The sequence below is a fragment of the Anticarsia gemmatalis genome, chromosome 25 (assembly GCF_050436995.1).
Source record: "Anticarsia gemmatalis isolate Benzon Research Colony breed Stoneville strain chromosome 25, ilAntGemm2 primary, whole genome shotgun sequence".
Lineage (NCBI taxonomy): Eukaryota > Metazoa > Arthropoda > Insecta > Lepidoptera > Erebidae > Anticarsia > Anticarsia gemmatalis.
This window is the reverse complement of record NC_134769.1, coordinates 1,232,659-1,249,247: the sequence shown is the minus strand read 5'-3', so window position 1 is coordinate 1,249,247 and position 16,589 is coordinate 1,232,659. Positions and strand designations below refer to the sequence as shown.

Genomic DNA, 16,589 nt, shown 5'->3' with positions numbered 1-16,589 from the left:
ACAGTGACTATCAATTTGACGTACACTAGTTGTCAACTGAGATACGTGATAATCCCTCTAGAATCGAACCATAGACATTTTAACCTCCACACCTCTGATAAATATAGGTTTTTTAGACAACTCCCGCACTAAGAATTGCTCTTGTGTCGCGGTGACTTTTACAAACATACAAACAACAGACACAAAGTACAACCAGACCCGAAACAATCATTTATGGATCGTACAAATAATTGTTTCGTGTGGGAATCGAGCCCACGACCTCCCGACGCAGTGGTATCGGCGTGGCGACCTAAACCACTGCGCCACGGAGGCAGTCGATCTCTTCACAATTAATAACTGTATCTATAGTATCTTAATATAATATTAGACATATAAGCTATTAGTTAACTTCACTAATATATTAGGCAAATGATTAATTGCCTTACCTATTAACTACTAAGCATTATATCATAATAGGTAGAGTTTGTGTAGATATATTGCGAACTATTACTAAGGTAGGCAAAGACCAAAGAACTAACTTTCTTTGCGACATTTACGCATTTTAATAACAACTAAAAATTTACTCGCCAAGATAAAAATGAGAAACACTTAACAAATTAATTAAGTAGGTACTTACATGTAACAGTAAAATCAGCTACTCTTTATGACAAATGTCAAAAACATATATAATTTCCTTGTCACAGTTAGTTACCGTACTCCTCCGCAACGGCTTGACTGAATCTTATGAAATTTCGTGGGCATATTGAGTAGGTCTGAGAATCGGCCAACATCTATTTTTCATACCCGTGAACCTTTAAAGTGACACCTTTTTTTAAATTTATATGGCAAAACAACGGTTGCCGGGTCAGCTAGTAATAGTATAGAAATACAGTGTATTGATGTCACAATTTCGTATTTTTGTTGGCATCAAATGAGTGCCTCATAAAATGTTTCAGTCTGCAATATTTAACATTATAACATAATTTCCAAAAAAAATTACATTGTCTGAGCATTTTAGATAGATGTTTTTTGGTCCCAAGTCCGTACATTTCGTAGTTCCATTATTATAGACATTTTAACTTCATTACATCGTTCTATGGGATGCCATGGTTCATTACATAGAATCATCTCACTGATTGTCTGTATGTATAACGACTGTGTTTACTTAGTAGGGTAGGTAGAGAAGAATAATTCTGATTTTGAGTTGTTTTTAGTATGGGTTGATTTTTGTAGAGAAAAATCATTTTGAATGCCAAATTGAATCTTAAACTTTATGGTATCTCCTTGTTCAGTATCTCTGCTTGTATCTTCAGGCATAAAATGTGTGATGTTATGAAAATATTTCGTTAATGATATGAACACATATAACATTTCAAATTAATACAGCAATTTTCTTTCACCCGGAATCAAACCCATGCAATTAAATAAATATACTATCATTCGTTCAATTAGTTGTTAAACTGATAAAAGCATTGATTTTACACATCCCTGTATTTCATCAACGTCTGGGCATCAAACCTAGGTCTTCACTCATAACCTCCTCTAGTTAACCTATAGGCATCAAAACACCATTCGTCCCAAACAATCTCCTTTTAATTAAAAATAAAAAAACTTCATCAATGTTTCTTCAAAGAAAACTCTACCTTAAGACGTACAATTATAGTCTAGTTTACTATGAAAATGCGTCGAAAGTTCTTTGATAGACCTTTCAAATATGTGTTAAGGTGAAATAGACTCTATGATTATGAACCTAGAGTTGATTTTGGACGAGTTGGATATTCAAAATTTCTTGTGAATTTGGAAGCATTTGGTTGAAAGTGGTGTAAGTGCATAATTGTGAGTTTTCGGGTTCAATAAAGGTAAGAAAAAAAAATTCAACGATATTCTATTTTTATTATTGTGATAGTGATGAAATAAAATAAAGTTTTCATAAAATTTAGTTTACAATCATTTGAGATTTTCCATAAATTTCATATATTATATTATAGTTTGTGTTAGTAACCCGAAATAATCTGAAAAATTAGCACAAAATTCCTGGGAATCAAACCAAAGACATAATGGTGTAAATATGATAGATAAAACGTGATACTCACCGAGTATTACTCATCCAATGCGTAATCACATTTATAATCTTTCAATCACAATTTACATCGTACAACAAACTCTCATACATCACACACAAACACACACACAAGCCATACATTAAATCACACACAACACAATTCACAATAAAACTTCATCAATGAAAAATACAAATTCTATACATGTAACCTTTTCCTGCCACCACCACGTATTGTTTAAAACAAAATTAGTTTAACACACAAACCACATTCAACCTTATATAAATTGCTACAAGACACAAATTAGAATGGCAACAAATGTACATAAGCCTTTTTAACTATTGAAACTGTCTTGGAAAACACAAGCTATTTTATGTCATATTTGTATGATGTTAAGGTGGAATTTAGAATGTATTGTTTAAGATTTATGATGTTTTAGCTACGGATAAACAATTAGTGCTCGCAGACAAATTTATTCTGATTGGCTGCTGTCAAAATTCGAACAAGGCGGTTCTAATGGAGCGGAACGAGTGACATACTGTCGTCTCTTTCGCACGCAAGATTTTCGGGGTTCTGTGGTTGTGAGACATTTTGTTGGTGGTTCCGTACGGTTTTTGTTGATTTATTGTCGTCTGTTAATAATTATATTTAGATACATATTTTTAATTGTACTTGTAATCGTTCTGTATAATAACAGTGCATGCAATAATTTGTTTGAAACTTTAATAATAACGTTTTTTTAAATTGCTTGCGATGCTTATCCAATGGTTTAGAAAAAGGATAAAAGAGCAAAAGCAAAAATGCTTAAAGAAATAGTTTATGAATGAAAAAGAAACATCTAAAATCAAAACCGAATCAATTAAATCTACCAGTTTCTTGGTGGTTTCACTGTGGTTACTAGACACACCAAATTTTTATAACGATTTTAAGTCCCCAACCCGAACTTGGCAAGCGTGGTGGACTCAAGGCCTAACCCCTCCCTCATTACGAAAGGAGACCCTCGACTTTGCATGCCCTTAATAAATGTATTAAACAAATTTTAGGCATGCAAGGTTTCCTTACGATGTTTTCCTTCACTGTTAGAGCATGTGATAATTATTTTTAATACACACATAACTTCGAAAAATCATTGGTACGTTGCCTCGGATTTGAACCTGCTACCACTATATATATATTACTATTGAACTATTATCACTTAGGTACTTGAATCATAAACCACAAAAATTCAAACAATATATCAAAAAGGTTGACTTCCTGCGTGTCGCGGGTTCGATCTCCGGCGCGGAACTAATTGCGATGACTTGACATACTACGACTGGTTTAGGGCTATGTTTGTGAGAAAGTTACTTTTTGGATCGTCTAAGTTTTTTGAGGAGAGACCGATGGGTAAGCTAGTTTACTTATAAAAATTAATTTCATTGATTCAACATTAAAGCAGTACATTATCTTTTTATAGCAATGGGATCATGTCCCTACCTACAAGATGGCAAAAGGTTATCGAACAGAATGGTACATAACTATACTACGCACATACTTAAGTTAAATGTAAATAAACTAGATCAAAAAATCTGAATTTTCTTAAAAATCCGAAGAGACTTTTTCCCCAACCTATTATTTCAACAAATTTCAATATATGAGGCAAGAGCAAGTCTGTTTTTATTAAGTCCTGATTAAGATCTGCTTTCAGCCTAGCTGTCACTCTCCTAACCTAATTATGATTACTCATTTGACCTAAGCAGTGATAGCCGAGTGGTATAAATTGACACCTCCCACGCAAGTGGTCGCAGGTTCGAACCCGAGGCAACTCAGCAATGACTTTCCGAAGTTATGTGTGTATTAGAAATAATAAATTATCACTAGCTTTAATGATGTGATGAAGATGAAATCGTGAGGAAACCTTGCGTGCCTAAAATTTGTTTAATATATTTATTGAGGGCATGCAAAGTCAACTCGCACTTAGCCAGCGTGGTGGACTCAATGCCTACCCCTCCCTCATTACGGGAGGAGACCCTTGCCTAGCAGTGGGAGATTAATAGGTTAGTTTTTTTTATTTTTTGACCTACATAATAGATTATGACGTCATAGTGTAATATTTCGGCACACAAAAGAATTTTTCGTAAAATTTTGTTGTCTTTTAGAAATATATTCAATTCATTGTCTCACAGATTCGCTAGTTAGAACTACTTTACGAAAATAAACCATTTTAAAGATTCTTCATACGTTCAAAACTACTATACGAAAATAAACCATTTTGAAGATTCTTCATATATTCAAAACCCTTTCTTGGAAGAAATAAATATAAAATAAAAAGAGACTAAACAGCTAGTTCCCAGGGAAGTGGGTTGCGGTTGGTGTCTGTTACAAGGAGCACGTACTCACGGATCAATGGGACATCCATGGGTTCAATGAGATTGTGAATGAGTGTGAAATGTATCAAAGTCAATCTTAAGGTGTGTTCACACGGAGTCGTATCTAACTCTGTCGGGTCATATTTTTTGCAGACCGGGTCAGTGGCAAATATATTACTATGAAAGAGTTCACACAAACATTCGGTTTTAGGATCTTAACACCGAATTTTCTTAATCAACGTAAGACATGACGCCTTGTGAACGCAGCCTTAGTTGTTTAAAAAATGTTTTATCCCCGGTATCTAAGGTACATTTAGCGGTCGAGTTTGAATAGATAAACTACCGCTAAATGTGCCTCAGAAACCGGGCACTAGTGACTTAAAATTAATTTTAGAGGCAATGTATTATATACTATTGCCTACACCTTCGGGTATAACAGGCGTGATGTTACGTATGTATGTAGTGTAGTGTAGTAGTGGACGAAATATATTGTATTTCCGTTAAATATTATGTTTCATTATTATACCTACCCAAGTTTTCTTACTTTCATGTAATTAGTAACCCAGGAATCGAACCCGAAAAAGGTCAATTATTGTATAACCCAAAAATGCAACCATACATCAAGAAATCAAGAATCAAAGGACTCAAAGTACAAACAGACACGAACTTAGAATCGAACTCACAACCTCACTCGCTTTTATAAACCGTTTTAACACACAGCGATAACCATTTTAACTACTGTGCGATAGACATTATCAAACATTTTCAGAGTCAAATAACAAATATGTCACTGTATCGGTTTCTTTCAGTATCTACGTAAGTGAAAGTGTTTGTAAGTATTTCAGCAAAGTTCAAAGATCAGTGCCGATATACTTTCCAAAATTCACACAATTTATTCATACATTTTTTAGAACGGGTATTTTTGTATGTTAAAGTTCCTGTTAGTTACTCCTAGGCAAATATTAAGTATGTTTTTTATTAAAATGCAATTGTCTGGTAATCAGTTCGAGAAATAATTTGACTCTTTTGACTGATATTATCACAAAACAGTCATCTATCCATAACCCAACCCCACCAACAGCTTAACTTCACATTCATTAATACAGTCTAGAACCACACAGATAATTATCACCAAACGCTTACCCATCCAAAACCCAACCTTGTCCACCGCAGCTTAACCTCTCACACAACTTCAAAGTCTGAATAACACTGTACGTATATTTAGAGCAACAAAACTACAAGTTAGCCTCCAGGCGTCGCCGGCGACCGTTCGTCAACGCTGGTATATTTTTTGTTATGTTCACCCATCCATAACCCAACCTTGTCGTTAGTAGCTTAACCTCACCCACACACAGTTGTACGTACTTTAAAAGCTTATTAACACCGTACGTATATACTGTCTTGTGTAAACTCACACATCCAAATATCACAAAACGTTTACCCATCCAAAACCCTACCTCACCAACAGTAGCTTAACCACATACACTTAACGTACTCTAAAATCTGAATAACACCGTACTTATATTTAGAGCAACAAAACTACAAGTTAGCCTCCAGGCGTCGCCGGCGACCGTTCGTCGACGCTGGTATATTTTTTGTTATGTTCACCCATCCATAACCCCACCTTGTCATTAACCGCTTAACCTCTACTAACACCGTAAGTATACTATGAACTCTAAACCCACACAGAGAAATAACACCCAACGCTCACCCATCCAAAACCCAACCTTCCTCACACACAACTTCAAAAGCTGAATAACACCGTACTTATATTTAGAGCAACAAAACTACAAGTTAGCCTCCAGGCGTCGCCGGCGACCGTTCAACGCTGGTATATTTTTTGTTATGTTCACCCATCCATAACACCACCTTGTCATTAGCAGCTTAACCTCACACATTTAATACTATCTTTGAAATACCACATGTGTATATAAACATAGTCTAAATCTTTATACGCCACGCAGCCAAATATCACAAAACGCTCACCCATCCAAAACCCTACCTCACCAATAGTAGCTTAACCGCATGCACTAAACATACTCTAAAATCTGAATAACACCGTACCTATATTTAGAGCAACAAAACTAAAGTTAGCCTCCAGGCATCGCCGGCGACCGTTCTTCAACGCTGGTATATTTTTTGTTATGTTCACCCATCCATAACCCAACCTTGTCATTAGTAGCTTATCCTCACACATTTCATACTATCTTTAAAATACCACACGTGTATATAAACATAGTCTAAACCTTTATACGCCACGCAGCCAAATTTCACCAAATGCTTACCCATCCAAAACCCAACCTTGTCCACTGCAGCTTAACCTCTCACACAACTTCAAAGTCTGAATAACACCGTACCTATATTTAGAGCAACAAAACTACAAGTTAGCCTCCAGGCGTCGCCGGCGACCGTTCAACGCTGGTATATTTTTTGTTATGTTCACCCATCCATAACCCAACCTTGTCATTAACCGCTTAACTTGTGAAAACACCGTAAGTATACTATAAATCTAAACCCACTCAGAAAAATTATAACCAACGCTCACCCATCCAAAACCCAACCTTCCGCACACTATCTTTATAAGCTGAATAACACATATCGTCCCCGTAGAGCGAAAAATCACTAACTAACACTTAAGTGATTTTGAGATACGAGGTGTTTTATGTCTTTAATGACAAAAAAAAATATAACTTTTTTCGGAGATTAGTTATCGATGCATGAAAGGTTTTGTTTTGAAGATATATTAATTACGTATATGTTATATGTATTAAACCACGAAAATAGTATATAAATTATTAACTGTAAAGGATAATTTATTTTACCCCAAGGTTTTCCTATTTATCTGTCACTTAGTTACTTTTCACATGTAATTAGTTAGTTTTCGCATCAGCATTTAAATATTATACTAGTAACTAAAATCAGTTAGTTATTTTAGGAGTAAAACATATTTTACATAACTATGTCTAAATAAAATACCCAACTAAATAGACTTTGCTTATTTATTAATTTATTGCCTAATTTAAAACTAGTGTCCTATCAGTTGAAAAGTATAAAAGTAAAACAACATTCTTAGGCAACATTTATTGAAAAAAAACTGTCTTTAAGTATACAAAACCTAATTAAAACATAATGAACAAGAACACGTTACAAAATCATCAATAGAACAGCATTAATGATGTAGCCACATCATTTTCCTCTTCTTCCTCGAGCTAAGTGACGTCAGGCTCACATAGCCTATCCAACACATCGTTACTAACAGGTAAAGATTCATACCAAGGATAAAGTTCGCTTAGTATGACACCTTTGACACAAAGATTTAACAAATCTTTCCTTGCAGGGGTGTATTTACCCTAGGGCTAGAAGGGCTATAGCCCGGGCCGGTTTCCTCTCTTGGGCCTGCATCTTGTCGGGGTGAGGGGGCTTAGTAGAATTGAAAGGTTGGGGAAACAGTGATCGCGAGTAACAAAAAATTACTGCGCGTGTCCCTCTGTTTGCAGAGGACACAGGTGCGGGACAGGTGAGCCGTCAGTGGGAGGACGGGCTCAGTAGGCACTCACACTGCCCCGAGCTGACGAAGAGCCAGGCCGCTGCCGCCCTCGTCAACCGTCAGTTGTCGTAAATCCGTCCATCCTTGACCGAGGGCCTTGCCTTAACCGGCTGGGTCGCGAGGAGACCACCTCTGTGAAAATCCCGAATAACTCCAGCAGTGGCGCCCCCTTTAGGGGCCTTGCGTGGTCTTCTGGCCCCATAATCCGGTGGCCCTTAAGGGTCACCGGATTATGGGGCCTCTACCTCGGTGGAACGATACTTGCCACCACACTCGCGGGAACTGTTTGGATAATATAAATTTGAAAACGAACCCAAATGATGTAAGTGGGAGAGGCGAGAAGCTCAAACCCGAGGAGATCGGGGGCAAGAAGCCCAGCCGTATTGACTGCATAGCATAGTTGCGGAGGGTCGGAGCACGCTCAGTTTTAGCAAGTGTCAGGCAATGACCCTAAGGACAAATTCACCATCCAGCTGGCGGACACCATCCTCACTCACCACTAGGCAGTGGTGGAGGTGGCCGACAAATCCGGTCACCTCAAGGGTGACCTTTATAAAGTCCCTCAAAGACGCTGCCAGGAACGTCGAACTGGCAGTGTCGGAGTCGAGCAGGCAGTATGCCACGAAGGAGAATTTGGCGCGTCAGGCCCAGAATTATCGCTTGCAAGAGGAGGTCGATCACATGTCACAGGCAACGGCATCAACCCCCGCGCCAGAAAAACCAGGGGCAGCGTCCTCAGCTGTACCTGCTAACGCATTCGCCACGCCACCGCCACCGCACCGCAGCTCACAGGTCTCCGGACCAAGGAGAAGCAGGGTAAACAGCCGCGTCTTACAGTGCAGTGGCTTCCAAACCGCCGTTCACTAAACCGACGGCTGCCAAAGAGTAGCAGCTCGTCGGCAAAAATAGCAAGGCGCCCAAGGCTACGGAAGCCGACAAAAAGGGCAAGAAAATCAAAATCAAATCATTTATTCATTTAGGTCAAATATTGACACTTATGATAGTCGTTACAATTACTGAATCTACCACTAGCTCGGAAAGGGGGTGGAGCCTTATGAGAAGAGCTAGCAAGAAACTCACGGTTATTTATTAGTCTCTGATCATACCGTATGTTGGGAGCACCTACTAGCATGTGATAATAAGAATATGGGCAACAAGTGAGCACATTGGTTGTGAACAATATAAAAGAAAAAAAGTGACAGTTTTATGATTAACATCAAATTGTATGTAACATCACCTATTTGCATCATTAAGTGCCCATATTTTACAATATTTAGACCTACTGCTACTGAGTTTATACAATTTATGGCAAAGTTCCCTAATTTCAAAGAATCCTCATCAAGCGAGCGACTATTCCCAAGAGCTATTGTCGTTTAGATACTCATAAATTCTGTAATAAAAGAAGAAGGAAGAAGAAGGCGCCCAATCTTCGGGCTCCAGCTGCAGCTGAAGGCGGCAAAAAGCGGTGCGACATATAGAGACATTATTAGGGACGCAAAGGACAAAATAAACCAAGCCGACAATGAAATAGTCCGCTTCGGGGTTGCGGCTACGGGAGCTCGAATGTTGAGCTCCCAGGGGTCATTGACCGGAAAAGCGGATGCCCTGGCCTCTAAATTGAGGAAAGTTATCGGGGAGGACACCTTCCGAGTGTCCAGGCCCACAAAGACCGCGGAACTGAGCATTACAGATCTGGACGACTCAGCCTGCCCAGAGGAGGTGAAGGTCGATTAAAGCCGATTTAATAAATAAAATTGATCAGGACAATGTAAAAAACTAATTTGTTAAAAATGAAAACAAAGTTTAGTTTTTTCATTCCTTGATGGGGCGGAAAGCTAGCGGAGCCCAGGGCGCGCCATCTTAAAATACGCCTTTGCGAGTGACTGCAATAATGCGCGGGCGCGGCGAGGGTCCTAAGGTCAAAGGGCGTAATCTCACTAAGTAGCATCGTATCACGGGGCATAGTTACCAACCTTTCATCTAGTAGTGTTTTTGCTGAGTGAAAAGTAGCCAAAACATTTTAATTATAATACTCTAATGTGTTATGTCATCTACAGTCAGGGAAAATATTAACCAGAACACTATAGTTAGTTGTCGTTTTTTCTTTTAAACGTCTGGTCTTAAATAATATAGCTCGAAAAATAATTAATGGTAGTTAGTTACTTTTCGCACAAAATATCACATACAATAAAATTACTAAGTCACTTTGATGAGTTTTCGCATTACTATTTTTTAAGACATGCCTATAGGGAGTAATGCGGAAAAAGTAGATAAGGAACTTTAATGCGTAAGTATCTTTTTCAACAAAGAAGAGAAAAAGTAATCAGGTGACTTAGTTACTTGTAACTCAACTGTCACAAATCAAATAATGTACTTAATTAAGTCTCGCGATTTACATTTTTCTAAATAATTACGTTATGAATACGAGAGTAAGACAGAAATATGGAGAAAAAATTACTGATTTTATTGGTATTTATAAGTCGATTTTGAACATTTTGTTACTTAATGACTTTTCGTTCTACGGGGACGATATTTTATGGAGCAACAAAACTACAAGTTAGCCTCCAGGCGTCGCCGGCGACCGTTAAACGCTGGTATATTTTTTGTTAAGTTCACCCATCCATAACCCAATGTTGCCATAAGCCGCTTAACCTCACCCACACACAGTTGTACAAACTTATTAAAACCATGCCTACCTATTCACTGCCTAGTCTAAACCCACACATCCAAATATCACAAAACGCTCACCCATCCAAAACCCTACCTCACCAACAGTAGCTTAACCTCATATACTATAACACCGTACTTATATTTTGAGCAACAAAACTACAAGTTAGCCTCCAGGCGTCGCCGGCGACCGTTCAACGCTGGTATATTTTTTGTTATGTTCACCCATCCATAACACAACCTTGTCATTAGTAGCTTAACCTCTCACATTTCATACTATCTTTAAAATACCACACGTGTAAATAAACATAGTCTAAATCTTTATACGCCACGCAGCCAAATATCACAAAACGCTTACCCATCCAAAACCCTACCTCACCAACAGTAGCTTAACCTCACACACAACTTCAAAAGCTGAATAACACTGTACCTATATTTAGAGCAACAAAACTACAAGTTAGCCTCCAGGCGTCGCCGGCGACCGTTCTTCGACGCTGGTATATTTTTTATTATGCTCACCCATCCAAAACCCTACCTTACCATCAGTAGCTTAACCTCACACACATATTCTTTACATACATTTAAAGCTGAATAACACCGTACTTATGTTTAGAGCAACAAAACTACAAGTTAGCTTCCAGGCGTCGCCGGCGACCGTTCAACGCTGGTATATTTTTTATTATGTTCACCCATCCATAACCCAATGTTGCCATAAGCCGCTTAACCTCACACACACACAGTTGTACATACTTTAAAAGCTTATTAACACCGTACGTATATACTGTCTAGTCTAAACCCACACATCCAAATATCACAAAACGCTCACCCATCCAAAACCCTACCTCAGCAACAGTAGCTTAACCTCATGCACTAAACATACTCTAAAATCTGAATAACACCGTACTTATATTTAGAGCAACAAAACTACAAGTTAGCCTCCAGGCGTCGCCAGCGACCGTTCTTCAACGCTGATATATTATTTGTTATGTTCACCCATCCATAACACAACCTTGTCATTAGTAGCTTATCCTCACACATTTCATACTATCTTTAAAATACCACACGTGTAAATAAGCATAGTCTAAACCTTTATACGCCACGCAGCCAAATATCACAAAACGCTTACCCATCCAAAACCCTACCTCACCAACAGTAGCTTAACCTCACACACATATTCTTTACATACATTTAAAGCTGAATAACACCGTACTTATATTTAGAGCAACAAAACTACAAGTTAGCCTCCGGCGTCGCCGGCGACCGTTCAACGCTGGTATATTTTTTGTTATGTTTTTGCCCGTATTGTGACCGACAAGTTTCGCTTTCGTTGCGGCTCGATCACTTTTATGTCAATGTTTTCATGTTATTCTAATACGCTGGTTATTTTTGAATGTAAGGCAACTTTTGGTATATTTAGAATGTGATGTAAAACTTAGATTATTGTTAATAGTAGTTCTATATAAGGTAATAGGGACGTTTAGTGCCGGGCCTATCCAATTTTAAATGCTAAAGGGATACGGGCCACTTGAACAACTCTTACACTAGGTTGATTAATCATACAATTAAATAAAAGAAAGGTCAGGTGTGTATGACAAGATGTATGGATGTGAATGAAGCAAGGGAAGTTTGTTAGGATCGTACCAAGTGGTGTACTGTGGACTCTGCCTACACCTATTGAAAGAAGACATGATTTTATGTATGTACTAGCTGACCCCGCAAACGTTGTTTTGCCATAAAAATTAAATAAAAAACATTGTCCAGCGGACAAAATTATGAATCTAAACCATTCTCAGATCCCCTTGAACACGCACAAAAAATGTCATCAAAATCGGTCCAGTCGTTTAAGAGAAGTTCAGTGACATACACACTTACAGAAGAATTATATATATAAAGATGTATATTTGTTCTAATGTCTGTATGTACATATGCATGTTTTTATGTATGTCTTTAAAATAAAAGAGTATGAGATATTTAGAAAGATCATTTCCTGACATTTTAAAACATATTGTTAAACATCCGAGTCAGACTATCTCTTAGGAAAAAGTGTGAAAGATTTGGAGCGCTTTTTCAATGGCACGCACACTGATGCACTGTGTATTTGTACGTTTGTGTGTGTGAGAAGTATTGATATCAAATGAGGTGCGGTGGCAGTACGAGCGGAGAGGTTTATGAGCGGTAGCGATTTGTAAACGGAAATGTGTATCGACTTTTTTTCAATGATTTTTTATTATATGTGTTACTATTTATCTGTTTTTAATTAGTGGTGAAGCTGAAGTTATTCTTAGATATTCTAATTTGTTGCAGTAAATCGGCAGTGCAACAGTATTGAACTAATTGTACAGTTTTTGTTATTGCAATGCATAGATAGAAAACAAAATGCAATTATGTTTTAAATGGAAGGTATTATGAAGACTATGGTTACAATTAACAATTACAGTTTAAATAGTAGGTATTTAAGAAGTTTTTAAAAAACTTGTTTAAGAATATTTTATAACTAATCAGGAGCAAAAAGACAAATTAACAGATTTTACGCCAAAAGTTAGAACAGATCAAGACCCTTCTAAAATTGTTAGCAATAAACATCTAACTAATTTATACATCTTACAGAATTTATTTATTTTACTTACGTAGTTTTACTTCTACATAAATCTAGCAAGTCTCCCTCCTTGTATTATAGTAATTTCACATTTAAAACATTCACCATTACAGTCATTGATTGAACAATGAACAGCACTTATGACTCATCTCTCACACCCCGCTAGCACTCCCACCACACCCGTACACTGTCGGCCCAACTAATTTCACAGCGATTTAGTCAAGTGTACGTCAGCAAAAAAGCTCCCATTCACGCCACGATGTGACCAGACGAGTGAAATCTTCTATGAATGGACCACTGGAATGTCTCTACTATGTTTCATTTATTATTGATATTATTGGTTAAATATATGTTACTCTGGCTGATGGCTATATTTAGAATAGCTGACCCGCTCACGCTTTCTTGTTTTTATTTAATATCGCGCATTTTCAAATTTATTTACCTTTTGCACCTTCTCTGGACTTCCACAAATAATTTAAGACCAAAATTAGCCAAATCGGTCCAGCCGTTCACGAGTTTTGCGAGACTAACGAACAGCAATTCATTTCTGAAAATATTCCTATTCATTTTTGAAAATACTGCTTTAATAGACACTTGAAATAAATTTTATGCCATTATTTTCTCTTCTTGGAATTAAAGAGGAGTAGAGGAGATGTAGGAGATACAACGGACTCCGAGTGCAACCATATTTAAATCAACTAATTTTGGAATTACACAATTAATATTATCGTTTTATCAGGGAATTTAACCAAAATACTCTATCCAAGTCATAACGCTATTTTTTTTCAAAATGATTTTTTCGAAGCTGGATATTCTAACCTTCCTTATGGTGATCAATTGTCTTTTTATAAATACAATATAAAAAGACAATTCATTGTCCTATTTTTTAACTTTTAATATACATCTGTTTATTTCAACCCCCAATCTTAAACGACATGGGTACATACTCTTTTTCCACCAAAATAAGCCTTTCAAATCACAAAATCAGCAGGTTAATCGTTTCTTTTTAAACATGACAAGTGACAGTTCTATTTTTTAGTTAAGTCTAGAATTTCAGACAAAAAGTCTAGACCGGAACCGAGTACAATGTAATGGAATTAATTGAAACAGTTTGTTTGTAGGAGAAATGCTTAAGATTTTATAAGTAGATGCATCAATTCGAATGAGAAACGAAATATATAGATTTGGGATAGGCTTCATACTTTTCAAAGTACGGAACAAACAAGGTAATTATAATAAGTAATGTCCTCCTAGCCGATATACGGCTACGGCGGTCAGGTTCATTGAAACTGGCCATCTGTGCAGGACTTTGTTTATAGTGTCCAAGTGTGTGCACAATACACAGGTAAACTCTCTATTCCATCACTCTCATAGTTTGGTGGGACGGATAACCGACACGACCAGTGAGAGGTCAGGCGCAGGACCGACGGCTTTACGTGCTCTCCGAGGCACGGAGGTCTTCGACCTCAACTTCCTAACTCCGGGCAATCTCTAAGAAATTCTTAACAGAAAATCTCAGAAATGACTTTTTTGGCCCGACCCAGGATTCGAACCCGAAACCTCTCGCACCGCAGTCGTATATACTACCGACCGCGCCACAGAGGTATAATAAGTACGTTTTGTGTGAATACAAACAAACCAAAGGCCAAAAATAACTTTATTTGTGAATTATGTTACAGATAAACCAGCGAGGCTCATATAATTTTGAAAAGTTACCAAATCATACACGAAAAACTAGAAAATGTAAGTCTCTTGTCAAAGAACCTTAGAAACAATAATCCAATATTACTTGATCTCTCTTTTGATAGAAATCGTTCACAACCTGCGATCAACCACTCACGCATAAACCACTATAACTCGACCCTCACTTGGAACAAACTCTTACCAACAAGAGCTCATTGATCTCTGGTTATAATATAAAGTACTCACCATCACCGGTCTGGTTGCTGCTGTGCGCGTGGTACTGCTCATCTGTGAAGTCATACTCTACGTCAGATCAGACACATCTGCTCTCGACATTATGATGAAGGGGTGAAGAGTGGAATATTTGTATGAGAGAACAGAATGTTGGCTTTTGTGTTTAATTAGGGTAAAAAAACATCTGGCCTCTTTTCTTATGATTGAAAGATCTTCACAATTTCAAACATAGGTTTTGATTTTCAGGCACACACAGGCAATAAATGGAAAACTATATTTAGTATAGTATTAAATCAGTAATTAAGTAGAAAATCAATTCCATCTTGAAAATACTGTCAGTAAAATTTATGATGGGCAAAAATTAAGGCAGTAAAAAATCTTTTATTTTAAAAAGCAATACTGCAAAATTGTAAAATTCATCACACTTTCATGTCCTGGGAATCGAACCCCGAACTCTGTCACCGTCAGCGACTTGCGCTTCCACTTGCACCAAAAAATCATACTGCAGTTAATTTTAAAATAAATCGTGGAAGTAAATAAATAAATTTAACCCGCTTATATCCCATTGCTGGGCAAGGGCCTTCTCCCGTAATAAGGGAGGGGGTATCTCTATGAAATGGTTATTTCCAACTCACCTCCATTCCGATGATCATTACCAATCAGCTCCTGGCTTTGCAGAGTGGGTGCATGTATCAGCACCTTCTGCTGAGGACTGTGGGGGTCCAGACCTTCCACCTCCAGGAGTGGAGCATGAGGCTCGTAAGAATGGACTACCAACTGTGGCGCGTGGAGATCCATTTTAACATATCACTAAGTAACTGTTAAATATCACTAGTCCGTCTTTCAAACACTGAGTTCTTAGAATGTTCACTTTGAAAGTTTCAAGTTAGAATTTGAATAAAACGAATGTTCACTTTTAAAGTTTGAATTTGAAAATAGAATGTTCACTTTTCAAGTTTGGGGTTTGAATTTTAAAAAATAAAGTTCACTTTGTGTTTTAAATTTTGAAAGTTCAAATGTAATGTTCACTTTTGAATTTGAAAAACGAATGTTCAATTTATAACTTCTTAAAGTTCACTTTTCAGTTGTTACTATGAAACAGAAGTTTCTGTTTCAGAATAATTATAAGTTTGTATTTTTAAAAGTCCGGTATAGGCAGTAGACAATGTGGCACTTTTTTATCGTTGCTTTTTAAAGTTCGATGTAGTCTATATTGGTCTATTGGCACTAATATTGTGACTAATATCTAGATTTTTGGAGAATTATTGAGAGTATTTTAGTATTTTAGTGGTTTTTGTCACTGTATTGTCACATCGTTACGTCACAGCCGGTGTCACCGGATTTTCTTGCGGATCTTCTGGCGTTTTAACATTTTTGTACCTGAGAACAAAAAACAAACTAAAATTGGGCAAACATTTATTGAGTTAATTATGTTTTTCATTTTAACACTCGCAAGATATTTTAATAACTGTTAT

At 37.2% G+C, this 16,589-nt stretch overlaps 1 protein-coding gene across 3 annotated transcripts in view; it reads right to left on the bottom strand.

The window, feature by feature from the left end:
- The window catches only part of sv (paired box protein shaven), a 109,352-nt gene that overhangs the window by 54,450 nt on the left and 38,313 nt on the right, over positions 1 to 16,589 (bottom strand). For 2 of the 3 annotated variants that reach the window (XM_076131138.1, XM_076131139.1), the window contains exons 2-3: positions 15,750 to 16,494; positions 15,127 to 15,183 (exon numbers count right to left, since the gene is read on the bottom strand). In XM_076131138.1, the coding sequence (XP_075987253.1) occupies positions 15,127 to 15,183; positions 15,750 to 15,912 (220 nt within the window). In that variant the 5' untranslated portion in view covers positions 15,913 to 16,494. The remainder of the gene's footprint in view (positions 1 to 15,126; positions 15,184 to 15,749; positions 16,495 to 16,589) is intronic. The other variant, XM_076131140.1, reaches the window with a different exon arrangement.